Genomic DNA, 11,654 nt, shown 5'->3' with positions numbered 1-11,654 from the left:
AAAAATTAAGTAAACAATGAAAAACAAAGGATATTTATAGAGCATCACATTACATTTTCGTCTCTATTCAATCAGAATTATATGATATATCATGAATACAAAATTTCTGCTGTTAAATTCAATCATTTAAACTTACTTTTTGAAGGATACAATTACGAATTAGTTCAGATAAAGGATTGGAACCAGAAATAGCACGATGAGCATCTTCCACAATCATTAAGCAAATTTTTGAAAGCTCTTCTCTACCCGTAAAATCAGCAACAAGAACCTACAATTGAAAAGTAGAAGATTATTTAAAATTCAATTAAATTTCATCAAAAAAAAAAGCTTGTAAACGATAATAATGCATAGGTTGATTATAAACAATGTAAAATCCAATCAAATTTTATTTCAAAAATATATGACTTTTTCTTTTTCTTTTGAACAATGACAAGTGATAGAATTACGGATGACGACGGAAGAGAAAGTAGTGTAGAAGCTTTTACAAAATAGATTAGTACCAAAATGAAACAGCTATGTTAATCAATTTTTATAAAAAGAAATATTTTTAAGAGTATACTTAAATTAAGATGAATTTTACTTTCTCTTTGAAATATTTGCTAATGATAGGAAAATTTCACCACCATTTTATATCTTATTTTTAAATTCATCTATTACAGCATATAACTTTTTCATTGCCATAAACAAACTTAGCTTATCATCCTTACAACAAATAATGTATTGTATTGATTGATGGTAACATTCTAATTAATTTAATCATTTTTGTCAATTATATTATAAGGGTATTTTATGTTTTGCAAATCAAAAGAATACATTTCAAGATGAATACAATAGTTCAATTCTTTGACATGTTTAAAAAAAATTTTAAAGTTGTCTAAATGTTTGTCATATAGTGTGATAATTTCGTGAAATATATCAGATATTGATTTGATTCTAAAATAGCACCACATATACTATTATTAATTATAATCATATTTAATATTTTCGAACTTCCTTTATGATCTATAGATGTAAACATTCATCGAAAAAATTAACTTTTTGAAGAAATGTTTTCAGTAAATAAATTAAAAGTGTCTTTTGGAAGTGAATGACATTCTAAGATCTATAGCTTTATGAAAACCATGAAGAAGGTATATACAGATTGTAAGGTTTCGTATTACTTTACAACAACTACAGAAATCCAAGTTTGATAATTAATTTTTAAGCAAAGAATCGAAAATTCCTCTAATTTTATCTTTACTATTTTGTTGAAGTTTGATATCAAATAACTGATTTGATTCTTTTGAATGTAAAACAAGAGTAGGAAAAGATGTCTACCTTAATGTATTGTTTTAACATTCATTTATAAATTTTTGGCTATTATTTTATAAATTTCGAAAAACTACATAGAAATCAAAATATTTCAATCCAATAATTTAGAAGTTTGATTAAAATTTTTCTATTTAATTTTTAGAAAGTTTTGTCAAGCAAATTTATCGATAATTGTGATATGGATCCAAAATCAATATAGAATCTTACACGCTGATCTTACATGACATTTTCAATGGATCCAAATTTGAGATAACATGACACTGACATCAATAAAAGTGATGATGGTATGACATAATAAATCAAGAAGAGATCAGGTGACAGCATTCAAATCGATGCGTTCGTTGCATTTGGACAATTAATACCTTCTTATGAAATAACGTTTTTTTTCTTTTTTTTTTATTTATATTAACATGGTACATTTTTAGATTTCATTTTTAAAGTTCAGTGGTTGCAAAAAAAAAGAAAAAAAATGATGAGTTCGTAAAATGATATAATGCATGAATGTCAATTGTGCGATCCATTTCATTCTCAGTAGATATTAATACTGGTATGGACTGCTTATTTCTCTTAAATGTTTATTTTGGAGTCATCAAGACATGTTTTGAGGATGAAAGAAAAGGAAAGAAAATATCTGGTATCGTATACTGCCAGTTTAGATGATTCCAATTATGATTGACAAAAACAAAAAAATAGGATGACATGTCGGAAGTTATTTTAGCATTTTTCAATAAAAAGGCTTCTTACCATTTAATTAGCTAATATAAGGGTTATAAGTTGTGTTCCTTATCTACAAAAAGCTTCCTTTATATAAAAAAAAAATCTTTGATAATGTCCTTCCTATCAGTCTAATCAACTACAGACGGCTAACCCAAACTACATTCAGGAAATTTAAATGAATCTATAATCTTCTCTTCTCATTAACTAAAAAGAAAAAACAAAAACCTCTGCAGTAGCAAATATAATATCCTGTTGAATCCATTTCTGACAACGTTCACTCTTTTTTAAATTAGCATATACACAAATACCTTGTGAATAACCCGTAATTTCAGCGAATCGTTTTGCGGTATTCAACGATGACTCTACATTTTTGCATATACACACTACCTTCTGTATTGGAAACCATCTGTAAATAGGTAGGATGAATTTAGATATCTTTCACTTAGACATTCTTATTAGTTATATATAATACATGTTTCACTAGTTGCATTTGATCAGGACGATATAAAGAAGCTAATAGTTTATTCCTTAATAGCGTACATGGGAATCGTAAACTGCTGACCTTTTTTCGTTTTATGAGAAAGGGATACTTGGTGCTATGTTTCAAATGGATTAGTCATGGACTTATTTCTGCTATTTTATTTTTGTGTGTTGGATGATAAGAACAAGAGTGATAAGAATAAGCAAGTCATTAATGAGTGATAGGAACTAATGAATGATAGGAACAAGCAAGTCAGTTAAAAATCATAAATTTAAATCATAACTTGCTTATAATGGAAGAAAAAAAGATGCATTCTTGAGTAACTTTACAAGAATACTGTAATGTAATATATGCTTTCTTTAGAGGAAAGAGGAAGTAGAACAGGAATTTACTGCATAAAATCCGCAGTTGCAGAATATCTGCCGTTGCATATGATCGCTTTGAATATACAACGAATCATTTCTTATTTCAAATACTGAAAAGTCAACAACGAAACGATCGTATTAAAATTATTGATAAAAAATGAAGTAGTTAGTACTGCATACATAACGCTTCAATGATTTCTTCTTATATCGCAGCAAACTGAAACCTGTGAAAATTGAACATAACAACGGCAGCAATGAAGAAAGTATCCAGTTCTTTCGGCAATGTTATCAGCATATTGTTATACAACGAATCTAAAATTAGCCTCTTCTGATAACGACAAACGGGCATATTCACAGGATAATAAAGATGACGCATTGATAATTGCTGGGATTTCGTTAGCCTGTAAAACACAATAATACAGCGAACATATATAATGTAAACGTAGGAAAGAATTATGTTTTCAAAATTAAAATCGAAAAATTCGTGTCTTATGTCTAATATTACTATCAACAGCAGATTGGTAATGTGCAAGATAAGAACAAATACGCTCAATATACAACAACGAACATTAGAAAATGTTTGTTAGTTAAAAGATTGTCAAATAATGTTAGGAAAGAAGTTGGAAATCACTCACTTTAAAACATCTAAGCAATTCTTTTTGTATTTTTGATTAGATATTGTAGGTGCCACATCTATCGCTTTGCCAGCTCGTAAATGAGTAAACCCAAAAGGCTCCATATGAGTATCTAAAAGTATGAAATTTCGATGACAACTTTTGCAGAATATAGACACTTGCAGATTCCGATAACTTTTGTAGAATATAGACATTTGCAGTAATGGAGAATATGCAATATTATGTTATATCCAAAGCCATATATGTTCAGGTCCATATAACGAATTCGGAGTCATTCATCTGCTCATAAATCCCTGATGCATTGCGATAAATGGCTGTGGATATCAGAAGTCTTAATATTTCTAGAAATCGATTATATATAAAAATATATCAAGTAAGGAGGAAACCTCGAATTTCCCTGCAGTACCAAGATAGAAGTAGAACGCAAGAACTATTGATTAGGAAGAAAGCTCGTTTACTGGTGCGGTCATGAAACAAAAAATCACAATGAGCAATAAGTAACAACAACATAAACATTGATCAATTAAGCAACAAACAACAAAGTTATATAAGCTCATCTTAATTGGATTACTTTTTGACACGGTTTCCAGTCTTAACGCTTCTTCTGGATAGTAAGCATATGGAACTGTAATGTAATAAACATGTAATATACACGAATGGGATGGAAAGAAACGAAATTTGCCTAAAATGTACAATGTATCAAAATGCATCATTTAAATTTTTCGTCGTGACCAGTCTTTGGGTTGAAAATGAAGCTTCGATGGATCGATTCGAACTTGACGCTTTTCTTGCCTTCTCCGGTATGCGTCCAACAATTCATTACTTAAAACGATGACATACTGTCCTTTGTAGTACTTGTACAGGTTCAGCTGCTGAACAAAATATGTATAGTTATAAATCCATATCAGTGAAAAAAAATGTTTTCTGAAATTCTACAAGGAAGCAAAACGTAATATATAATAAAAAAGTGTAATATGAAAAAAAACTAAAAAATACACTTGTAATGTTGATATGATGTCTTCTTTCCGGATGCTTGTTTCCTCACTGAGATCATTAACTGATAAGTAGAGCTGATCACCATCATCGCATCTCTCTCGATGTTGCACCAACTTTTCAATGATTTTTTGTGACCAAAAACTACGATAAGACAGCTGGAAAAGAATAAATTAACAACCAGAACTACCGTATGGCAACCGTTTATACATTTATGCAAGATGATCCGGTCATTTAACGGTATGCGCACATCCAGCACAACATAATCGGTGATTCAGTGCAGAACGATATGTTCTTGAAATTATTCTATAGAATATTGTTATTAGAATTTTTATTGCTTTCAAATCTGCTAATCATTCATAGAATTGAACACAAATTCTATTAAGTCTGTTAAGCAAAAATTATTCAGAAAAAGCACGTGGTAGGCTTAGAAATGGAAAGAACAATTTTTTAACCTATATTAAAATTCAGAAATTAAATTCTTTCTTTTCTATTTTCTTTATAAAGGTGTGAGACTACTAGCACTATCATCTCTCAAGTCTTTTGAGGAGCAATATTCCAACTAAAAACTTATAATGCTAGATCATGAACCATTCGTTTCATCCACTTTCTTATTAGATAGTTGATCATTCAGATCACCCGGCTTATAAAGTCAACATAAATCAAGGTCTTGAAGCTTGTATCAAGAAAAAAAATTGAGGTATATACCCTCCACCACTGGTAGTATAAAGTGAAATTGAGAGTAAGTCGACTAAGTCAATAAATTCATACGCTGCAATTTGAAAATAAAAATACACAAAAACACGAGCAAATCAAACATTTAGGAACGAAGAAACGGCAATTTAAACATGGTACAGTCGCTTATGCTAATTTTTCCAGTAAAATCGAATCATCAAACCTTACCAATCCTAAATCCGAAAGCGGTTTCTCAGGTGATCCAGTCTTTCCCTCACATTTTGATAGTTCATAGCTGAATTCAATTAAAAGCCTTCCATAACCTTTTTTCTGATAAGGAGGCAAAACTAATATACATGCTACATTATATTCTTCTGCTGATTCTTTTTCCTGAAAAGAACCATTATATAAAATCTGAATTTAAAAATCGACCCTCAAATATCTTTGAAAATTATTCGATAAAGTTTTCTGAAATTAGTAAATTTCAAATAAACAGATATGATTTGCGAAACCTTTGAGAAATATCCAACGATATGAAAACCACGATCGTCCTGTTCAGTTAAAATATAGAAGAGGAAAGGATCGGTATCATAATAGAGAGTCTTGTGATCCAGGAAGAGCTTTGCCAATAAACAGAGATTTTGCGCGTAAGTCTAAATAAGAACTGTTGAAATTCGTAAAATTAAGACAGTACGTACAATTCATACGTAACAGAATGAAAAACTAACTTTATTCTTCCTTCCATCAATTTCGAAAAAAGATAATTTATCAGACCGATATATTTCATTGCCTGGTGGATGCTTTAAATGACATTTCATCTAAAAAATATGGTGAATCAAATAGCTTCCAATAATAGAGACGTCTACTTAATTTTAAATCAGAAAGTTCTTCAGAGGAGAGATAGGACACCAATTTCCTAGAAAATTGACATTTCTGATTCAAATATTCTCTCTTTATTACCGTGAAAGCAATGCATTATTATTTAGTGAAAATGAAATTACCATATGTCGCTTAAGACACGTGGAACTTTTGACAAATTTTAAGCAAAACTCGCAAAGATAAATGCAAGGAAGTGTGGTAAGTTCCTGTGGATAGGGTGAGAAGTACCACGGCTGTATACGGTAGCGTCCCAATTCAACCATTTCAATGTTTCGAATCCGCGTTAACGCATCCTCACTATGCCCAATAATTGACATCGACCCACGCTGTGTTGGTGCTGCAAAGATATAGCACTATTTATTCAAAATTTCTACCAGCCGTGAGACCATGTTTTAAAATTTCGTGTTTTACTAGGAACTGAATCCAGTCTAATAAAGAAAAAAGGCATGAAACAATGGAACAAAGTGGGCATAATGCAAAGAAATGCCAATAAAGCGGAAACAAACCTTTAATATCCGCTTGAAATGGTGATAATGGGCGTGGTACCACAGGTGCTTCTTCTGTTTTGACAACTTCCGACGCATCACCAACCACTTTCCTCTTTCGTGTTGAGCCCTTTTTTAGGCACCTCACGGTCTGGAGACGATGTATGCGAACTGTATAACTTCTTTTAGACAGCAGAAATTACTTTGCATATCAATCATTTATTTATTAAAGTGCTTTCTTTACTCAAGTTTAGATTAGATTGTAGCTGATATCAAACACCGAAATTTTTCCGCTCCAAAGAAAATTTGGTTAATATAAAATCAAATATTCTACTGAAGTATCAGAATGACGAAAAAATTAATTTAAATAGCATTCTAATATATTTCGGATGAGATAGGACGGACTAATACTGGGGATCTAATGGGAAGTATTAATCTAAATCAAATACCTACCTGGTAGCCGTATCAACTTGTATTTTTGGAGCTTTACCACCTTTTTGTGGAAATCGAACGTTGGTTAAATCCAATGCTGAGTCATCGACCCATTCATCCAGTCGTCGATTACAGTCAATGTAATGAACATAAAATTTATATTTTCGTTCCGGCATGATACGTATCGATAAAATTTCTGCTTCACCTATAAAATCCTCGTCCATTACAGTAAAATGGAATACTCACATTAATAAATTTAGCGTTTATGCTTACGTTTCCATTTATAAGACAAACAAACGAAATGGATAGAAGCAAAACATACGGAATTCCGAATCTCCGGTCATGCGAACACCGAGCTTAGCTCCATCGACTAGACTTTCCACTGGCCATCTTTCTACTGAGTCCATTTTTATTACTGTAAATAAATAAATTACAAGCCAAAACATAAATTTGTACGAGAAATATGATGAGTTGGCGAATTTTAAACATTGGCTAAAACAGTCCTAAATCTCGTACAATTTACGAATTTTATGCCCACACCAAAAATAACTCATAAACACACTTGTTCCAAGAAGTTTGAAAAACAAAAGGTGTAAAATTTAAGAACTGAACGAGGCCGAGCCATCTCTCGTAGTAATTCGAGCCGCAGGCTATGTTGGTGTAATTTTTCATCGTTGTGTCAGGAAGTGATCAGTAGCAGGTCAAGAAGGTCAACGTTATTTATTATTGGTAACTGATCTAGGGTGATATGAAGTGAATGATCACGAATGGAAGGTTATTTTTCTTCGGTAGAGACAATATTGAGATCTTGTTGTAGGGAAGCGATTCCTTTCATCGTATCGTCCTCCTCTTCCTCTTCTTGCTCATCTTTTGCTATCTGTAAATGATGAACTAAACTATCTTATTGGTGCAATGTGATGATGATAGTTGAAATGATTTCAAGAATAGCTACTCAATGGGAACTACTACTGATATGGAATTGCCTGAGAAGTGATTATAGTCACAATAATGAATTGTAAAAATGGAAACCGAAAGGCTTACATTATATCACTGCAAAGTTCATTGAAAATTCATTTAGAGAAAGAACAATTGGCGCTTTTGTAAAGGAATGTGAAAAAAAACCATCGACTATTTGTCTAACCGATGATTAGAGAAAAAACTAATATGAATGCAATCAGATTACAACAATGGTACATTGCAGTCAATGACAGGAAAGAATGCAAGTAAGAGAAGCTGGCAGAAAAATGACATGACATCTTTTGTAACTGATAAAAAGGACTGATATCGAAGAATTTGGGAAAATGTCTGGGGGTCACCTCGGATATAGGTAATAATAACGGGGCGATTGTAGAGGACTATCAAAATATTGTTTCTCAAAAAAAATTGAACCAAAAATATCTCATGGATCATGGGCAGAAATCTTTAGCGGTATTAGTGATAATGAGCTGTAACAAAAAATAGTAATGTTAATTATGATGATTGTGATAATAAGTATGATTAAGATAGTTATAGTGGAATTTGTGATGGATGACAATGAGAGTAATATTTTGATAACATTATGTGAACTATTTTCAGCATTTGGAATCATCTATTGGAACCTGTATTAGTTCAAATCATCATTTAGAAATTTCGAGCGGAACAACCTGATCTTCTTTTAATTGCTCTTCTGTTTGGGTTTGCGTTCGCGCTACTTCCAATTTTGTTCCTTTTTTCGTTACTTTTTTTCGCCGTTTTATTGATTTCTAAGAATTTTTTCATTTAATAGCGTTACATTTATTTCTCGACTTTCTTCAATTCTCACTGGAGTAAATTTGTTTGAGATGGAATGAAGTATTAAAATATTCCTTCTTTTGGGTCATTTCTATGGTGCAATCATAGATTGGGAAGAACTGATTTATTTACTTGTTAAGTTATTGGCTATAGGAAAAGTCTCGTGTGTATCCTTTCCATTCATTACAGTTGTAACAAAGAAATTTAGCTGAAGCAGTTACTGCTTAAGGCATCAGTGCCGAAAAAGTATTCTTAAATCATAACCGAAAAGTGAAAAGTACTCGGGAATTGATTTTTTATAAGTTCAATATTAGAAGATAATCGACGAGATGTCTGAAAATTTGCTTAGAGAATTCGTCCTACATTCTTCATTTTATGACCACAAAGAATGCACAGTCTAAAATCATCCTTGCAGATATCAGTACAAAATATTTGAATAGAAGAGAAAAAAAAAAGTAACAAGCTTACATACTGTTCGTATTGAATTTGTCCATCCTTCTTATCCTTCATATCTTTTATCCTCTAAAAATTTGAAAATCTTTCATACTTTCTTAAATCAATTTCTTTCCTCATTTAACGTTTTGTTAAATTTGCAATGAATTACTGGAATTTTGAAATAAGGAAAAAAGTCAATGAACCTGTAACAGATTTTTCTGCTCATCTTTTGCGCTTTCTATTCGTTCTTTACTTAACTGTGTCGGTTGTATATCCGTCTAAATATATTGTGGATAAGTACGTTGGCATGATCGAAAACGTGATGTCAGAAATTTGTTTCTGTCAAGGCTTCAAAAGAACTTTGATGCATTTCTATCTTATTTTTATTGTATTTCAATAGCTGCCAACCCCAAGAAAATATATATATAAAATCTACTTTAAATATATATAAAAGATATGCTTAATCGTTCAACCTTACAGTTCTCAATTTCGATGAACTAATGATATTAAAGTGGAAATTAGACGACGAACTAAAATCATGAAATTAGGCGACGTGAAGTAAAAGATATGTAAGCAACACTTCGGGATTCAATTCTTCATTTTTCCATTTCTAGTACCATTCATTCTATGTACCGTAACCACCTAGATGACATGACATTTCACGCCACTCACATTTATCAAGAATTTTATTCTCAAATTTCTAAACAATTTCTGTATTCGTATTGTTTTGAAGCGCCTATCTGAGGAACTGAGAAACCAGAAAGACATCGGGAAAACAAAAGAAAAAGAGAAATATTTTTTAGCCGTAAAAACGGTGAATGGCTTCATATGCAAATGTAACGCTTCTTAAAGTGACTTCCTTGTTCCCATCGAAATCCAATCAAATTTCATTTAAGAATTTAAAAAAGTAAGAAACTCTGTTACTCCGAAAATTACCACAAAAGGTATTTTAGGATTCTCTGATCTCTTGAGCCGTCTTCAGGACTTACAAATTCTCAGATTGCAGTACCTACCGGATCTTTTTTCTCATATTCCCAGATTGCGACTCCGCTCATTCTAACACTTTTTCTTTCTTTTTTAAAACTAACATCTTTGATTGTTTGCTGCATTTGATTAACTGAAGTTGGACTCTGTTGCAGCACTTGTTTAGGTACGTTAGCTTTGACAACGGATCCTTTAGTGACTGCAGCTTTTGGTAAGGGTGCAGGACCGAAGGGTTGTTTTCGTTCTGGAGTTTTTGCTTCTGGAGTTTTTAGCTGTTGTAGTGATGCTCCTTTTTCTTGCTCCTTTTTCTCATTTCTCTAAAAAAAGAAATAATTATTCTTTTATGAAGGAATAATAATCTGCAGACTATTCCAATATTTAGCTTGATTCCTGAATCCAAAAACTTTTTTCAATTTTTGAAAAAGTGACAAAATCTATAATTTCATTCGCTCTCGATCACCTCGACCGATACCAGATGCAAGTTTTATACTTATATCTAGCTTCCCTCTACTTCCGACAAAGATGAAATCGAATGATAAAATGAGGTATTGAAGCAGTTGTAATTATTAGGCTGTAGATCTTTATTTTATTCCGCCGTGCAATTACTTACGATGGATGCAAGTGAAGAAATTTGTTTCAGTATAATATCAGAAAAATTATTTTGTTAACCTCTCGTTTTTTTACGCATAGAATCAATACAGCAATTGTGTAGGAAATGTTGAGCAAAGCACATATGAATGATGTAATAGTCGTTAAAGTCATTCTTTTCCTATTAATTTTTAAACCCTGAAATTTTCTTTTTATTTAAGGTTCAGATGGAAAAAAATTGAAACGTCAGATAGTGCATAAATATCATCCTGGATGGTTGTGTTGATTGATGGTTATCGTTCTGGAAAGAATCTATCATCCTCGATGTAACGACAAATGGATTTCATGCAAACAGCTACCTTCGAATGAATAACTGCGTAAAAAAGGATTACTTCTATGAGTGAGCGTTATTTTAATAAGTCTGTAACAATATGCAAATCTTAATGGTGCTGTCTGATTAGTAATCGAATCTCGTGCAGTTTTCGCTACATTCATATTACTGTAAAATGTTCATTTGCAGAGCTATGCCATTTGTTTATTGATTCACGTTATGTTTCTAGAGAAATTGTTAGCTCAAGTTTCTTCATCTATTATCTTTAATATTTTAGCACGCGATAGCATAGTGCAGCATTTTTTCGTTTTATAATTGAATCATGGATTAGAGGCTTTGTATGTCGAAGACTTTATATTATCAGATCCGAATGCTAATTATTGGGTGCTATCGAATTCTGCAAGGTTTATTGCTCTTGATAATGTTTATCATTCCAAGAAATCCAATTTGAATCTTCACTCGAAGATTGCATTCTGCAGAACCTAATCCTATTTTCACTCTTTCATTTCATTATAAAACTCTTCACATTTTTCAGTACTCCATTTAGAGCAGTGATTCCCAATTTTTTTCTTT

General features: G+C 31.6%; 3 protein-coding genes across 3 annotated transcripts in view; all 3 read right to left on the bottom strand.

Annotated features, from left to right (window-relative positions):
* Window positions 1-3,613, bottom strand: part of LOAG_18265 (hypothetical protein) — a gene marked incomplete at both ends in the record, with an annotated part of 8,036 nt that extends 4,423 nt beyond the window's left edge. The window contains 4 exons of the mRNA XM_020450928.1: window positions 137-268; window positions 2,254-2,434; window positions 3,099-3,275; window positions 3,510-3,613. Of these exons, the coding sequence (XP_020305339.1) occupies window positions 137-268; window positions 2,254-2,434; window positions 3,099-3,275; window positions 3,510-3,613 (594 nt within the window). The remainder of the gene's footprint in view (window positions 1-136; window positions 269-2,253; window positions 2,435-3,098; window positions 3,276-3,509) is intronic.
* Window positions 3,614-4,222: 609 nt separating this feature from the next.
* On the bottom strand, window positions 4,223-7,380 carry LOAG_08870 (histone acetyltransferase; the record flags this gene model as incomplete). The annotated part of the gene is made up of 9 exons (XM_020447818.1): window positions 4,223-4,433; window positions 4,506-4,660; window positions 5,406-5,567; window positions 5,690-5,830; window positions 5,906-5,995; window positions 6,179-6,393; window positions 6,563-6,723; window positions 6,995-7,178; window positions 7,296-7,380. 9 exons carry the CDS (start codon window positions 7,378-7,380, stop codon window positions 4,223-4,225), a joined length of 1,404 nt encoding a protein of 467 aa, XP_020301989.1.
* Window positions 7,381-7,748: 368 nt separating this feature from the next.
* LOAG_08868 (hypothetical protein) lies at window positions 7,749-10,924 on the bottom strand (the record flags this gene model as incomplete). The annotated part of the gene is made up of 6 exons (XM_020447817.1): window positions 7,749-7,850; window positions 8,617-8,715; window positions 9,212-9,265; window positions 9,382-9,456; window positions 10,192-10,479; window positions 10,832-10,924. The coding sequence occupies 6 exons, from the start codon at window positions 10,922-10,924 to the stop codon at window positions 7,749-7,751; spliced, it is 711 nt and encodes a 236-aa protein (XP_020301988.1).
* Window positions 10,925-11,654: the final 730 nt, after the last annotated feature.

Source organism: Loa loa, assembly GCF_000183805.2.
Source record: "Loa loa unplaced genomic scaffold supercont3.242, whole genome shotgun sequence".
In the NCBI taxonomy this organism is placed as follows: domain Eukaryota; kingdom Metazoa; phylum Nematoda; class Chromadorea; order Rhabditida; family Onchocercidae; genus Loa; species Loa loa.
This window is presented reverse-complemented; position numbering and strand designations above follow the sequence as displayed.